The sequence below is a fragment of the Phycodurus eques genome, chromosome 8 (genome assembly GCF_024500275.1).
Source record: "Phycodurus eques isolate BA_2022a chromosome 8, UOR_Pequ_1.1, whole genome shotgun sequence".
Classification (NCBI taxonomy): Eukaryota; Metazoa; Chordata; class Actinopteri; order Syngnathiformes; family Syngnathidae; genus Phycodurus; species Phycodurus eques.
Window position 1 is genome coordinate 6,980,568 of NC_084532.1, and position 17,604 is coordinate 6,998,171.

The window sequence follows — 17,604 nt, forward strand, 5'->3', positions numbered from 1 at the left end:
AGGTTCCAGAACAGCATATTTTTGTGATTTCAACTTGTAAGCTATTTTTGAAAAGGTTGTTAATGGTACTGGACCCAACATTTTGACTATTTCGGGATATACTCATATAGTGCTACTGTGTGGTAAATGTTGGACACAACAGCCTCTGAAGAAGTTTTAATATTTTAATAATTCAATCGTCTTTGTTTGTTTGTATGTATATTCATTTGTATGCCATAAAACATTACAATTAATTGATTGATTTTGAATGACTGCACAGGTTTACACTATGTAAGGATAATATAATAACACAGTATTATGATATGGTAAATGACCACAGGTTAGACCAAAGACGGAATCGAGCCGCATGTAAATACAATTATTTAGTCTGTATCATGACTAGTCGGGATTGCAGAGTAACTCTGGTATTATATATTAATATTTTGCCAAAGATAACAATATTATCATGAGCCAGCAATTAACACAATACTTATTATACTGTATTATGGAATAAAACTTGCCCACATCTCAATATCAAATGTACAGTAGAAGAAACGTGTTGAGATCCATTTTCTGAGCCCCTTCTCCTCACTAGGGTCGCGGGCGTGTTGCAGCCTATCCCAGCTACCATCGGGCAGGAGGCGGGGTACAACCTGAACTGGTCGCCTGCCAATCACAGGGCAGGCGACCAATCACAGGAGAAAACCCACGCAGGCACGGGGAGAACATGCAAACTCCACACAGGCGGGGCCGGGGATTGAACCCCGCTCCTCAGAACTGTGAGGCAGATGTGCTAACCAGTCTCCCACCGTGCTGTCAATAATGCAGAGAGAGAGAAAGAGTGAGAGAGCGATAGAGAGAGAGATGGCAAACTGTTTTACTGACCATTGCTCCAATTCAGCCAAACCAAACTCACAACCACCACTGGCTGCCCATTAAGTATGTCAACTCAAACTTGCTACACTACAGATTTCAATAGTTTTTTGTAACTTTAAATACACTGCTTAAGTTGACCCAACTGCCGACAGTCTCTAAATTGGCTTACAGCTGGGGGTGCGAACCTCAAAACTAAAAAATAAGGGCTCCTGCACATGATGAATATCCAGAACTAAGTTGCCTTTTATGCATGCACCGCAAAGTAATCCCTAAATATTTTTTAGACATGCAATTACTGTATGTCAGTGTGTGAAGATAATAAAGTTATTGATCAATTTCATAGATGTTAGCCCAAAGAAAATCTATTCCAAATTAAAATCCACATTTAAATCACTAAGGAGAAGACTTATAATGGTGGGATTGTTGTTCCTGCGTGTCAAAAATCGCATAAGACTGACAAAAGAAATAAGCATAATTACGAGTCAGGTTGGAGAAAAAATAAATAAATTAAAAAAACATTCAGGGCAGTGTGGGGTATATTGTATAATGTGTTTAAAATTTAATGTTAAAAACTCACCATTCTTTCCAGTTAATCCTATAATGTGTCCCTGGCTTAATAGCTCTTAATTACACAGTTCTTCTAGGTCAGGCAATCTCTGTGACTCCCGGCATCACTAATTACAATACAGGGATCAGGAATTCGATGTTGCTCGACTGACATACATCTTGCTCCATGTTAATTTGGGAAGCAATAGCATGTACGATAAAGGGACTATTGCATATGTCCAAGTCAGTTCTTAACGTGGTACTAGATAATATGTATGAGAAAGAATCTTCATGTATGCTATCCTGGACTTGTTTTTATGTTTCTATGGTGCATGATTGCATTTTTTAAAAAGGACTGAAACATACTTTTGTGTATGTGCACATACATATACATGTACTGCCTTAAAATGCAAATTTTGTTGTGCTGTGTTTGACTCTGAAATGACAAAGGGGATACTAGGGGGGAAAAAAGCTTAATAGCAAACTAATATCTACTGTAAATACATGAAGGTACATTACATTGACTGAGGGCGTAGAGTTATGATGGTCCATCTTCACATGTAGCACTTGTGGTAGCCCAATAGCTGTCAGCCCTAGAACAGGCAGGGTCATCCCAACATCTAGTGACTCAGTCCAGTTCTTCGAAACCGGTGTAGAGCCTATAGTCATACGGACTTCCTAGATTTGGAGAAAGATAGTCCTGTTGCAGATGTGCTCAACAATCTTAAAGGTGATTGGGAAGTTCTCTCATGTCCTCTCCTTGTCAGTACGCCTTCCTGTTCCCAGTTACTATACAAGACTGCACCACCTGTTTAGAAGGTGCGTAGAAGGACCGGCCTTAGTGAGTCCCACTCTCATTTTCTTGTCGCTCTTTGTCTGTCCCAAAATACTCCAACTCACTAAAGTCCATAAGCAGCCTACAGTAAGCTTCTTATGAGAGAGTCTTGTTTTCTTCACCAACAACAACACAATGATGACATACAAGACAATTAGAATAGGATCAAATGAAGGAAAATAGCATCATAACATTGTATTGGTAAAAGAAAGAGGATGATATAAATATTAGATATAAAGTAACATCCACAAATGGATGTCAATTAAAACAACTTACAGAAGGTCTGACTCAAAGTACACTTGAAATAAATGTATAGTTACAGAATACGGATTATAATAATGTGGTGGTCAAAACCACAAGACACAGTGAAAGGTTAGACAAGGTGATGAGTTGAAGAAAGGAATCAAACAGATTAAGAGCAGATGTAGTTAAGTATTCCCCAGCAGTAACCCACCCGTCTTCAGCTGGGAGCACATTGTCTTTTTAATCCATTATCTTAATAAGATAAATGTGATTAACTTCATCAATGTAAGTCAACCTTGCAGTCTATTTGTATGACTGCCAACAGTGGGTGTGAACGTGTGTGTGTGTACGTACGTGCTAAATATATAGTTCATATATCTGAACTGAAAGATAATGCTCTCAAACCGCAGTGATAAAGCTATGCATTCACTAAATGACAAAATGTCACAAGTAGGGTTGGGCATCGAGAATCGATTGGAACCGGGACTAACATTCCGAGTCTCCCGGAATCATTCAGATTAAAAAAATTAAGTTCCCAGTTTCGATGCCTACAGTCCACCGACCCAGAAGAAGGAAGTGGCGAAAACCAACAAAGCAGCGGCAAAAACCAACGCTGATGAAAAACACAAAAATAAAATATAAATTATTTTACCATACTGGAAAGAAATTAGAGATAGTCACATTACAAGCTTAACATTTAGCTAAAATGTCACCAAAGGTCAAACTAGCAACATTACATCACAATGAAATGGGACAAATTTCACATAAACGTCTCACAGTATCACAAACACTAACCTTGTGTCTCATCGGTGTGTAGGCAAAGGAATCAACTTTTTATAGAGCATTTGCTTCTATCCATTACACTCTTTCTTGCGTCTTATTTTAAATTTATTTTTACCGGGTTCGTGTGAAGTTTTTTTTCCGTGCCAAAAACTGAGTTCTGGTGCATACCCTTCAAAATAAAAGGCTACATGCTTAAAACAGGAAATCAAGGTAAAACTTGATAAAACAGTCCATCCATCCATCCATCCAGTTTCTTTACCGCTTATCCTCACTAGGGTCGCGGGCTGCTAGAGCCTATCCCAGCTATCTTCGGGCGGGAAGCAGGGTACACCCTGAACCGGTCGCCAGCCAATCGCAGGGCACATCGACAGTCGCAAATAAGTATTTTAACAATGCTATAGTTACCTTTTAGCTGAAATAATATTTAATAAATATTAAGTCAATTGGGTTAGTGCCACACACATTGCCTTTTAGTTCATATTTTTGATATTGATACTGGTTATAAAGAACGCCGAATCAAATGTTCATTTTAGTTTATGCTGCAGGCTGCTACGAAAATGGATGGATGAGTGAAATTTGGACACCCTTTATTTAAACCACTCATTCTCATTGATGCATTACTCAATGCAAGTTTGATAAAACTAATTCAAGCACTATTAAGTTGTTTAAGTTGTTAAGCGTAAAATGTACGCTTTTTCAATACCAGCTGGGATAAATTGTGGATTACAGTTAGGATTGTGGTATAAAACACATTTCATAATAGCAGGCAGAGCAAATACCAAATAGGACAAAAAAATGGGTAAGAAATTCAAGCACAGGAATTGTATTCACAAATAGTATGTATTCAGCAACATTTGGTAAAGCACACTGCATATTGGTGGACAGACAAAGAAATCATGCAGCCATTTGTGTTACAAAATCATCAGTTATAACAATAATGACTTTGGTCAAGAGGTGGGATACACCCTGGAGTGACACATGCAGTCCAACATTCTTGTCATAAAAACAAGAGTAAATCCTACTTGGGGCCTGACAGTCAAACACAGAGACAGAGAGACAGACAGACAGAGAGAGAGAGAGAGAGAGAGAGAGATGGATGGATAGATACAGAAAAAATAACAGCTGTCATACATTTATTTTTTTAATTCAATTTGCTTCTGAATTAAATGGTTTTATTTGTTTGTTTTTTAACTATACTGTAGTACAGCTTAGCCTCGAACTTAAATATTTCAGTTTGAACAAAGGATTTAATTTAATGCAATGAGATTTGCACATACATTGCGGAATTGGACAGAAGGAGCAACGTTGACATTGAGAAAAAAAATTATAAACTTTGCATTTGGTAATGTTACAGTTAGTTTAAAGTCATTTATGTTTTTAAACATGTACAAACCCAATTCCAATGAAGTTGGGACGTTGTGTTAAACATAAATAAAAACAGAATACAATGATTTGCATATTATGTTCAACCTATATTTAATTGAATACACTACAAAGACAAGATATTTAAAGTTCAAACTGATAAACTTTATTGTTTTTAGCAAATAATCATTAACTTAGAATTTTATGGCTGCAACACGTTCCAAAAAACCTGGGACAGGTGGCAAAAAAGACTGAGAAAGTTGAGGAATGCTCATCAAACACCTGTTTGGAACATCCCACAGGTGAACAGGCTAATTGGGAACAGGTGGGTGCCATGATTGGGTATAAAAGGAGTTTCCCTGAATTGCTCAGTCATTCACAAGCAAAGATGGGGCGAGGTTAATTTCTTTGTGAACAAGTGCGTGAGAAAAGAGTAGAACAGTTTAAGGACAATGTTCCTCAACGTACAATTGTAAGGAATTTCGGGATTTCTTCATCTACGGTCCATAATATCATCAAAAGGTTCAGAGAATCTGGAGAAAGCACTGGATGTGAGCGGCAAGGCCAAAAACCAACATTAAATGCCCGTGACCTTTGATCCCTCATGCAGCACTGCATCAAAAACCGACAATGTGTAAAGGACATCACCGCATGGGCTCAGGAACACTTCAGAAAACCAATGTCAGTAAATACAGTCCGGCGCTACAGCCGTAAGTGCAACTTAAAACTCTAGTATGCAAAGCAAAAGCCATTTATCAACAACACTCAGAAACGCCGCCGGCTTCTCTGGCCCGAGCTCCTCTAAGATGGACTGATGGAAAGTGGAAAAGTGTTCTGTGGTCCGACGAGTCCACATTTCAAATTGTTTTTAGAAATTGTGGAAGTCGTGTCCTCCGGGACAAAGAGGAAAAGAACCATCCGGACTTTTATGGACACAAAGTTCAAAAGCCAGCATCTGTGATGGTATGGGGCTGTGTTAATGCCAATGGCATGGGTAACTTACACATCTGCGAAGGAACCATTAATGCTGAAAGGTACATACAAGTTTTGGAGAAACACATGCTGCCATCCAAGCAACGTCTTTTTCATGGACGCCTCTGCTTATTGCAGCAAGACAATGCCAAACCACATTCTGCACGTGTTACAACAGCGTGGATTCTTAGTAAAAGAGTCCGGGTACTAGACTGGCCTGCCTCCAGTCCAGACCTGTCTCCCATTGAAAATGTGTGGCGTATTATGAAGCGTAAAATACGACAACGGAGATCTCAGACTGTTGAACAGCTGAAGCTGTACATCAAGCAAGAATGGGAAAGAATTCCACCTGAAAAGCTTCAACAATTAGTGTCCTCAGTTGTTGTTAAAAGAAAAGGTGATGTAACACCCGCCGGCCATCCAGTTCCAAATATCAAAATTACATTCCATTACATAAAAAATAGGAGCGAGATGTCTTACCTTTACCCCGAGGCTTAGAGAAGCTCTGGGACTGGCCGGACCAGGGCTAGAGGGAGACGATATGATTTTCAATGGCCCGGGGCTGGTTACGCTATAAAGAGTTCAGAGGATGAGGGTGAGTGTAATGTGGAATTGGAAGAAAAGAAAAAAAATAAGAAAAGAAAAAAGAAAATCACAGCTATTAATGTGTGCAATGTTCACCAAATAAGAATTTATATATAGAGAGTATGTGTATGTTAAACTGTTTAAATACTTCTATGCAAGTAAAACTTTTTAAATACCTCTTATGGGGTCCTTTGCTTTGTGGCTCTGAAGGACTGGTGGGACTGTGGCTCCCAAGTGTAAGTTTTACTTGGCTGGGACTCGTCGGACTTGATTTTGGAGTGTTTTCGTCTGAGCCTTTATCGTCATTCAAAGTCGAAGTGAAGATGGTAGCATCTGTGACTATGTTGGTAGCTGGGCTGGTGTGATTAGTGGTGCTAGGTTGGGTGACTTTGTGAGACACTAAGCTTTGGATGGTGCCCAAGACGAGGCTTGAAACAGTCACGAGATCAGCTGGACTGGCAGGACTTGTTTGCTGTTCAGGAGTAGTGGAGGAGAATTCTGAAGATAAAAAGGTGTTGGCGGCATCAAGAGGTGCGTTTGTACCATTTTGTGATATCGGATTTTGTGTTATTGATGGAGACTCTGTGCAGGAAGTCACACCACATGTTACTGCAGTTGTGGTTCCAGAGGGGGATGAGGGCTTTGAAATCTCCACTACAGTAGACGTCAAGGCCTCATCCTGGATTGGAGGAGGCGGGGCACGGTACTTGACCTTGGCTGGTTGTGACTGAGAAATACAAGGCTCCGTTGGAGGGGAAGCAGGTTGTTCTGTGGGTGTCGCAGATGGGATTAGAGGAGTTTGGGACTTGATTGACTTTGCTTTTGGAGATATGTATTTAGGCTGGCATGGTCCTCCAGAAACTGGAGTTGGTGGTGGACTAGAGGTAGGCTCAGGTGCTGCCATAAATTCTGCTAACAGGCTGTCGGAGGGAGGTGTCACTGTGTCAGCTAACAGTTTGGTTGAACTTTGGCTGTCAGCAAGGATAGTTAACTCATAGTACTCCTGAATGTCTGCAAGAAAACAAGAAAAGTGTAAACTAAATTTAATACCCAACAACTGTAATATTTTACAATAAATTAATAACATCTATGGTGCAGATAAATATTCTGTGAGGAAAGAAACAGGTATACCAAAAATTATGATCATACGTATACCAGGTATGTCCAAAGTCCAACCCGCAACACATACTAATATATAACACACCCACGTTAAGCTTTTTCTTATCTATGTTGAAATAAATGTCGCAGCCATGGTGTCACAGGTGTGAAACATAAAATTCACTTGCCTTTGTCCGCAGGCACACACCCCTGGGACTTATTCACTGGGTGTGGGACCACTCACTCATTGTGACAAATAACTTCTGACTATACGAATTTCTTGGGTATCCCCTCACTTAAATCTGGTCCTATAGACATTTATCATTTACATAGCCACTCCCACCACACTTCAGTTGTACAGCCGGGTTCATGACCCTTGTCCTGCATGCTTCCCCTCCTGTCCTTGCCCTGTCCTTCCCTCACAGGGTGTCGCACTACTGCCCCATACAACACTCAAATCTAATGCTTCTCCAGCTCAGTATCTTGCCTGCCATCTGCCAGTGGATTTACAGCTTCCTGACGGGCAGGACACAGCAGGTGAGGCTGGGGGACACCACGTCATCTACACGCACCACCAGGACTGGGGCACCCCAAGGTTGTGTCCTCTCTTCGCTGCTCTTCTCTCGCTACACCAACGAGTGCACCTCAACGCACCCGGCTGTCAAACTCCTGAGGTTTGCAGACGACACCACAGTCATCGGCCTCATCAAAGGCGGTGACGAGTCTGCGTATCGACAGGAAGTGGAGCGGCTGTAGCTGTAGTGCAGCCGACACAACCTGGAGCTGAACACGCTCAAGACTGTAGAAATGATCGTGGACTTCAAGAGGCATCCTTCCCCATAGCTGCCCCTCACGCTGTCCAACTGCCCTGTGTCAACCGTCGAGACCTTCAAATTACAGTCTCCCAGGACCTTAAGTGGGAGACCAACATCAACTCCATCCTCAAAAAGGCCCACCAGAGGGTGTACTTCAAACAATGCAAACTAAAACAAGCAGACATTCCAACAGCTTCTTCCCTCTTGCCATTAACTTCTTAAACAGTGAATTTATAATTCCATAATGCCAATTTTGTCTTGAGTTTGTCGTCACATCTCTGTCGGGCCATTTATATATTACTCGTGCACCCACTGTAGTAGTCTGTACTCTGCACTATTTGCATATCTGTTGTTGACCAATACCGGGCACTCATGTGCTTGAGTAGCATCTACAGCATGTGCACAATTGACATTGTCCCAGATTATCGCACTACTAGTCACTTTAAACTGCATTAATTTCTTGAAGTCTCTGCAGCCTTTGCACAATGGTCATTGCACCGGACTATTGTTCTCTTAGTCATTTCAAACTGCTCCAATTGCTAGAAGACTCTGCATCTTTTTGCACAATTGTCAAATAATAATAATAAATTGTACTGGCATTACCACATTACTGGTAACCTTTTATTGCTCAGTGACTGTTTTTTGTGTCTTTGTGTCTCAAAAGTATTCTCTGTCAATTGACTGTCTGTTGTCGTACTAGAGCGGCTCCATCTACCAGAGACAAATTCCTTGTGTCTCTTTCACACACTTGGCGAGTAAAGATGATTCTGATGTGTCATTGATCTAGGTATATAATGAATTACTTTCCCCATCTTGTTTTCAGATAATGTTTTGTCTTTTCCTATATTATTGCGTTATCTTTTCACTCCCTCTCCTTTTTTTTGTCACCCCCCTCTAAATGCCTTGTTCTGTTCAACTGATTCTTGATTCTCAATAAATACCCATCAAAATACAAGCTTAAAAAGTCCACTGTTCGGCATAAAGAGGATACAGATACAGAGCCTCCTTTCTGCTTGACCCAACAGCTAAACAGGACAAAAAAATAAAATAAATAAATAATAAAAAGCAAGAATGTTCAACAAATGTTCTCAACAAAAGTTTATGCAAGAGTGTTATTGCTGTAGATGGGGGAGGGGGGGAAAAAAGTTCAAAGGCACTGTAAAAACAAGCGTCTGACATGGGTGAATGTTTGCAGTGCTGACAACAAATGGTCAGACTTTTAAAACGCATCACTGTAACAGTATTAATGTACAACACTACACACGGTATGCTGGCTGCTCTATTCTCATGAGATCCATGGCCCCTGGCCACTCCAACTACTATTTGGTTTGTCATCTACAGTATAACAAAAATCAAAGATCCAGTGTGTTTTAATCATATCAAAGCTGCCGTCGCATTATGTTTTTTTATGAGGCCCTCTGTGGAAACATGGACACATGTACGCACAAGTGTTAATATATATATTTTTTATTATTATTTTTTTCCCCCAATAGTATTGTTATTTTCCTATTCTTAATTTGATATTATTTTTGATAACATAATCACCAGAAGATAAATGACTTTGAAATTGGTCAATATATCAGAATAGTCAAATTCACTTAATCCTGCAAAGATGTACGACAGGTAGATATTTTGAGATCAATGAGTTGTATCACTCACCTGTAATGCACTGGTGTCCTCTAGTGGCGGGTAGATGCTATTCAGCTAGAAAAATAAAATATCGGTAGTTTTCCCGTCCTTTCCCCATTCCAAAGCAAGGACTAACACTATTCAGTAGTTCTTATCTTATCCTGTTATAATTAAAGTATTCAAATCCCCATTTCTAAAAGAAGCAACAAAAGGCACTATACGTGTACTTTTAAATGTTATTATACTTACAACACAATTACACAAATGTTATTTTCAAGCTATTCCATATAGTACGTTTATGTTGTATGCATTACACCACACAAAGCCCGTTTTCCATGCAGTCACAACAATGAGGCAGAATAATAGTGCTGTACCCCTGAGCTGAGTTTGAGGAGTTGTCATAAAAGTGAGAGAATTGTGTACAATACATAGCATATAGGCCAATTTGGTGTCAATGTTCTCATGCTAATGTAACTGCAGATGCACATGCATAGTGGGTTAGATAACCGATAACTCCCAGAAGTGCCGATAGGAAAAAAGTAGAACTACCGTGTCTCTTGTGGTAATGGTATTACTCGAATGCAGGACCGGCCATTATTTTCAATCCACTCAAAATAGTCGTGTATATACATTCTTATTTAACTTATCTTTGTTTACAAACACCATATACAGTATAACACCACAATGGTCTATAAAGCAGAGAAATGTGTGAATAAGAGCTACAGGGAGCATTCAAAGTTGTGAGGTCTTGTGTTTTTACCAATGGGCAAGTCAGAGATGGGACCAAGTTGTTGCTTTGCAAGTCTCAAATCAGTCAATTCTCTGCCCTCAAGTCAGGAGTCAAGTCTCAAGTCCTAGACTTTGAGATTCGAGTCCTTTCGAGGCATTTTACCAACAAAGTAAAAATATATTTTAGTATATAGATTTATATTTAATAATATGTATATATTGCATACTGCATTCATATATTTAATATATTTTGGAATCCATATTTATTTATCTAAACAAATTTGATAAAGTGCATTGAACATTTATAAGAAAACTAGAGGGCTGATCAAAATTTTGCACCTTTTTATTCAATTCACATTGTACATATAGCAGGAAACTGCTTGTTCTTGTCTACAAACATTTCTAGTGAGGCAATTTCAAACACAAATAAAAATTTATTTCAGTTTAAACGTAATTTCATGTGAGTATCCAAAACATGTCATTAATTTAAAAAAAGCAGAACAACTTTGTCATCTTGTTATAAAGGTACAATTTTATCCAACTGTTGTAGGTCAGTCGGAACACTAGGGGGCACTATATACAAATATTCTATCAAAAAGAGGCATAGAAAAGGTAGAAATGAATGTAGTTTCATGTCGAACAGATGCTAGCTGTGTGCTGATTGATTAATAAATGAGGTGAATAAAAAAAAAAAAAAAAAAAAGAAATACTGTACAGTACAAGACTGATTTTTTAATAACACTACACTGACTAAACCAGACCGTAATGTACAGGAAGCCCAGACAGCGCACGGCCGGCCCGCTGTGTAACTATTTGTGTGATCGCTCACAAAGCTAGCTCCTAATGCTAACGAAAACAAGCATACGTTTTTTTTTTTTATGTTTTTCTGTAGCAGAACAGTGAGTTGCACATATACTGTAGCTATAGAAAGCGAAAGCTACAAACTGTTGGTTTCTCAGTTCTTTGCTCCAAGAAAAAAGTATTTTCAAGTCAATGGGTTCAAGTCCAAGTGAGTGAAGTCACGAGTCATTGCTGTTCAGTTGCAAGTCTTTTATCATATTGTCGAGTCTAAAGGTCGAACGAAGTACCATAGACTGACTTTTTGCAGGATGTTTACATGACAACAACAAAAAGTTCAGATTTTTTATTACTCTTGTTCTGTAAACATACCTTAAGACTGCTAAATCTTACAAGGAATCTACAGCAGTGATTCTCAACTGATGGGTTGAGACCCATAAGTGGCTCGCGGAACCATTTTGGGTGGATCTCAGTCAGGTACTAGAATACAGTATCAGAATCAGAATCATCTTTATTTGCCAAGTATGTCCAAAACACAAGGAATTTGTCTCCGGTAGTTGGAGCCGCTCTAGTACAACAGACAGTCAATTTACAGAACACTTTGGGGATATAAAGACATTGACAAAAAACAATTGTGCAAAAAGATGCAGAGTCCTCTAGCACTTAGAGCAGTTCGAACGACTAATATTGCAATAGTCCGGTGCAATGACCATTGTGCAAAGGTCGCTGAGACTTCAAGGAGTGTATGCGGTTTAAAGTGACGAGTAGTGCGATCATCTGGGACAATGTTGGTTGTGCAAATGTTACAGATACTCCTCAAATCAGTGTGCAAATGGAGCAGATGCTACTCTGGCATGAGTGGCCAGTATATGCAAATAGTGCAGCATGGCGAGACAACTACAGTGAGTGCACGAGTAATACATAATTGGCCCCACAGAAATGTGACAACGAACTCAAGTCAAAAAATTGCCAGCTTGTTGTAATGGAATTATAGGTTAGGTGTTTAAGAAGTTGATCGCAAGAGGGAAGAAGCTGTTGGAATGTCTACTAGTTCTAGTTTGCGTTGATCGGTAGCGCCTACCTGAGGGAAGGAGCTGGAAGAGCTGGTGCTATGAATAGCACAACAATTCAGGCTGTTAAGACTGTTACAATTGCTTGGTCTGCAGCCTTCATGACATAAAAAGAAGACGAACTATTGATGTTTCACTCTTAAAAAGAAGCGAGCAGTGCCAAGATACACATTTTTCAATATGCAGTTAGGTTCATCATCAATCTCTAATAAGGTGCTATGAAAGGGTGGCACGGTGAACGACTGGTTAGCACATCTGCCCCACAGTTCTGAGAACGGGGGTTCAAATCCCGGCCCCGCCTGTGTGGAGTTTGCATGTTCTCCCCGTGCCTGCGTGGGTTTTCTCCGGGTACTCCAGTTTCCTCCCACATGCCAAAAAAAATAACATGCATAGTAGGTTGATTGAAGACTCTCAATTGCCCGCAGGTGTGAATGTGAGTGCGAATGGTTGTTTGTTTGTACGTGCCCTGCGATTGGCTGGGCACGTATAAAAAACACACCAGATCAGGGTGTCCCCCACCTCTCGCCGGAACATAGCTGGGATAGGCTCCAGAATGCCCGCGACCCTAGTGTGGATAAGTGGTGCAGAAGATGGATGGATGGATGTATGGAGGTGCTATGAAAGGCACTTTAAACATGTTAGCATGAGTAGTTATGTTTAAAAACCTTATATTCATATGTTTTCAAAGTCTGCTTTTTTTAACAAAACATATTATTTATTGATCCTAACTTCTATAAGTGGGTTATGAGAATAGAAAAATGTGGGTCCCAGGGTGACAACAGTTGAGAACCAATGGTGTACAGTATATATTTGCCACACATTCTCTGTGTGTGCCCACTTTCCAGAAAAAGGTCTGTAATGTGTCCCCTAAGTGTGACTTTTGGGAGCTATTTTTTCAGCGTACAGCCACGTGACAACAAAAGTGAAACTTACACATCATGTATTGTATAGAACAGGGAAACAAGTGATACCAGATAAAGTAAACAGGATTAATGTTCTTCTCCAATGTTAATGTATGCTCAGAATTACCCTGCATGCCTTATATTAACACATATATATATATATATATATATATATATATATATATATATATTTATATATTAACACAGGACCAAAAATACCTTACCAACCCCAATGGACTACCATCAAGCTCAAAGAAATAAAGTAACTACCTGACTAAAACAATAGCTTAACAATTAGAGCCACACCTAAACCCAGTGCTGATTAAATTAAATTCAACTACATAGCTACATATTTACTGCTACTTGAAGTATTGTATATTGCACTGGGGTTGCAGTGACTTACTTGCTGCCTTGGTAAAGGTAAATAAATACTTACCAAGCAGGGCACTAAAGAGCTGGCTTTGGAACACATTGATGACTCTGTCCAGAGACTGTTGCAATTGGTGATCTTCCTCAACAGGGCCCTGTTTTATCTGGCTCTGGTGCCTCTGATCTAATTTGGCTCGGTACTGCTGGAGGAGCTCTAGGGCTCGTTGAGCATCTGAAAAAAAAAACACAGACAAATTAAATAAACAACTTATTTTTCCCTGGCACTATTCATTGAAGGCGGCACGGTGACCGACTGGTTAGAGCGTCTGCCTCACAGTTCTGAGGACCGGGGTTCAATCCCCGGCCCCGCCTGTGTGGTGTTTGCATGTTCTCCCCGTGCCTGCGTGGGTTTTCTCCGGGCACTCCGGTTTCCTCCCACATTCCAAAAACATGCATGGTAGGTTAATTGACAACTCTAAATTGGCAGTAGGTGTGAATGTGAGTGCAGATGATTGTTTGTTTGTATGTGCCCTGCGATTGGCTGGCAACCAGTTCAGGGTGTGCCCCGCCTCCTGCCCGATGCTAGCTGGGATAGGCTCCACCACGCCTGCGACCCTAGTGAGGAGAAGCGGCTCAGAAAATGGATGGATGGACTATTCATTGAGGGAAGACAGAATAATAATACATGTGGTTCAGACATGCTAAACTTAGAAACATTTGAGTACCACAGCGTCGTCTAACCCAATTGGAAATTATAACTTTTTACATCCACCCTGTGGATTAAACCTTTCCAAAGACATTGAATGAATAATCTAAATTATGGTGGCAACAAAAACAATATATCAATATCAATGTACCATTAATTCATTCTTGGTGAATATGTGACACAAGAACAATCAAAACAACTCTAGATAGCAGACTTGAGCCCTGTCAGAAATGTCAAGCCAAATGCAAGCCTGAAATAATAATAATAATAAATAATAATCTCCCTTAACAAAGATAATAAGGCTCCATGATTTTAGTCAGTAACATGAGTGGGCCAAAAAAAGATAAATAAATAAAAAAGTTGAAATGTGAAGTAATACATTCATTAAAGAGACGGCAAAACACACACACACACATACTTTTTACCCAAAGTTCCCCTTTTTTTTACCCTAATTGCCCTTATGTGTGCCCAAAAGGGCCCTCGGAGCCGACAAGAGTGTCCTTGGAGCGGCAAAAGGAGCCCTCATAGGGTGCAAAAAGTGCCCCAAAAGTACTGTGCCCCCCACTTTCAAAGTCGTTCCACCGCCCCTGTTCATTCAGAACTGTAATGCTTATTAACATGGTGCTTACCCATCGGCTTCTTGTTCTGAAGTTCAGGGTTCGAATCTTGGCTTAGGCCCACCTGTGTGGAGTTTGCATGTACTCCGCTTGCTTGCATGGTTTTTTTCTGGTTACTACGTCTTTGTCCCGCATTCCAAAAACATTGTTAGGTTAATTGAAGACTAAATAGTCCATATGTGCGAATGTGAGCTCAAATGGTTGGTCGTGTAGATGTGCTCTGCAATTGCCCGGCAGCCAGGGTGTACCTAGCTCTCGCCCAAAAGACAGCTGGGATATGACTTCAGCTCACCTGCCACCCGAATGAGGACAGGCAGTACAGAAAATGGATGAATGGATGGATATACTGCTACACATGCTTTGTTTAATCTTTAGCCTTAAGCTTTTTTTGCTTGTACTCTGTTTGTTGATTGTCTACGAAACTACGACAATGCATTTCAAGTTATCAAAGCCTATCACAGTGTGATGCAATTGCTAGATGCAGTTTAACTTTATATATCACTGGAAACTGCAACCAGAATTATACCTACTTTTGTTATACGAGTACTTCTCTGGTTGACCATTCTGTTTTCTATACCGCTTGTCCTCATTGGACTCACGGTAGAGGTGGAACCTATCCCAGGTGACTTTGGGCGAGGTGTGGTACAACCTTGACAGTGTTGATTTTATCATTTTGAAATTGTACAACCATTATTCCCATTTTTAATATGTTTCTTTCCACTATTTTCATTTACAATGTGCTGTAAAATGTTGCTGCACACCACACAGGGATGCAGTCCAACACATGCAGGTATGCAACGAGAGACAGACATCAGTGTGATGCAGTGCAAAAAACGGTGAGGACAGAAGGGCTACCGCCATCCCAAAAACTGATCATTAAGAGTTTGAAATTGCTCTTATATTGGATGGAACAGTCCATTTGAACTAAATTTTATGGCCTGTCTTGTGTATGTATAAATACATATAGACATTATATATGTAGGTTACATGTACAAGTATAAACAATTGGATGATGGCCACGACTGTGGTGATCTACTACCATTCGTTTTTAGAACTGCTTGAAGTTTTCGATACGGCTCTTGGATGTCGACTAAATCAAAAATAAACACCAAATCTAAATGGTGGCTCGTCACGTTCTAGGACACCGAAAACACGTCAGTAAGTTAATACAGTAGCTTGGCAGGTGCAACTAATGCTGCGTTTGAAGCCCGAAAAAAAATTCATTACTGCCACCACCGCTGGCTATCCAGCTGTGTCACCGTATTGCAGTCGTGGTAATACATTGAAATTGCACGTGTGTGTGTGTGTGCGTGTGGGTGGGTGGGTGAATTGAACGTATTACTTTGTATGTTAGTAAATAAGCAGGATAAAGTCGGCGTGACTACCACTTCATGTAGCTAAGCGTAACTTCACAACAGCATAAAGCACATTGATAGTTTAGAGGTAAACTAACTTATTTTTAAAACGCGGTCGACATAACCGGCTGAAACAAATCCACGATTTGTATTTAAAAAAAAAAAAAAAAAAAAAAGAAGAGAAGAGAAAAGGAAGAAACGACCATTTTCGTTACCTTTCTGTCGCACAGGCATGTTGACGTTCCCCGAGGCTGGAGTGTAGGTCGATGGCCGTCTGTGTTATTCCAAATGTCAGCCTGCCGCCTCCAAAGCCGGACGCACGCGAGAGTCTCAGTAGCCTGGCTGTTCAGCAACGCCAAAATGAGTCGAAAGTTCATAGAAGACGAAACACAAACGAGCTCGAAGCGAAGTATTGACATAAACCGGCGAGCGCTTTGAGGACTTTGAGCTCGTTAACTTCTTCGCCTAAACGTCCGCATCTGTTGTCAATTCAACGACTTCTCTTTTTGGTCTCTCAGGTGACTCGAAACTCTGTCGGACCGGTTTCAAGGCGGCGCAGACTTACGCGCTCTCCCATACACACACACACACACACACACACAAACACGCCTCTCGACACACACTTTCATCACGTCAACTCAAAATACTGTTAAAGCTGGTTTGAGTGGCACTCCTAAGCAGCTTGACGGCATTGTTATGTTATATAGAACTGAGGCAGTGGATAAAAGGCTTTGCATCCACACCCCAATCGATCCCGATAGATTCGCGTTTACAGGAAATATACATGTTAGTTATATTTGATCTCATTATAGTCTCATTATGTGGCATGGCTTGCAAGCATTCACTGCATAATAAATGAATGGCTACAAGTAATTGTTCAGAAATCAGAACTGTCTCTGACTCATCTGCAACCCATGCATCTCACCTGCAACCCATGAATCTCAATGTCTGAAAGGGTTTGTTTGTACTGTCATGGAATATGGAATGGGGGATTGTTTTGACAGGATTAAAGTTGCACTGTGCAATGCTTGTCCCCCCACCCCTGAGTCTCTATCTATGATGTAACTCTCGTTGCATCTGGCAAGGGGGTGAATTTTCTGTACAGTTTGTCTGCCCGACTCTGACAGGATTACACCGAAACTAGTGGGCCTGATTTTCATGAAATTTGTGGAGGGCTTGAGCATGTGCGTGGATGTACGTACAATAAAAGGCACATCCCATATTAAATGATGTCTTGGCTCAGTTATTCCTTGATGCATATTTTGGAACATCCATCCATCCATTTTCTGAGCCGCTTCTCCTCACTCGGGTCGCGGGTGTGCTGGAGCCTATCCC

At 40.5% G+C, this 17,604-nt stretch overlaps 1 protein-coding gene across 9 annotated transcripts in view; it reads right to left on the reverse strand.

Annotated features, from left to right (window-relative positions):
* Positions 1-16,786, reverse strand: part of LOC133406791 (discs large homolog 1-like protein) — a 116,203-nt gene extending 99,417 nt beyond the window's left edge. For 7 of the 9 annotated variants that reach the window (XM_061684714.1, XM_061684713.1, XM_061684712.1 and 4 more), the window contains exons 1-4: positions 16,485-16,786; positions 13,659-13,823; positions 6,358-7,192; positions 6,077-6,167 (exon numbers count right to left, since the gene is read on the reverse strand). In XM_061684714.1, the coding sequence (XP_061540698.1) occupies positions 6,077-6,167; positions 6,358-7,192; positions 13,659-13,823; positions 16,485-16,503 (1,110 nt within the window). In that variant the 5' untranslated portion in view covers positions 16,504-16,786. Of the gene's footprint in view, positions 1-1,920; positions 2,233-6,076; positions 6,168-6,357; positions 7,193-13,658; positions 13,824-16,484 lie in introns of those variants that run through there. The other 2 variants (XM_061684717.1, XM_061684721.1) reach the window with 2 other exon arrangements.
* Between the last annotated feature and the right edge of the window lie 818 nt (positions 16,787-17,604).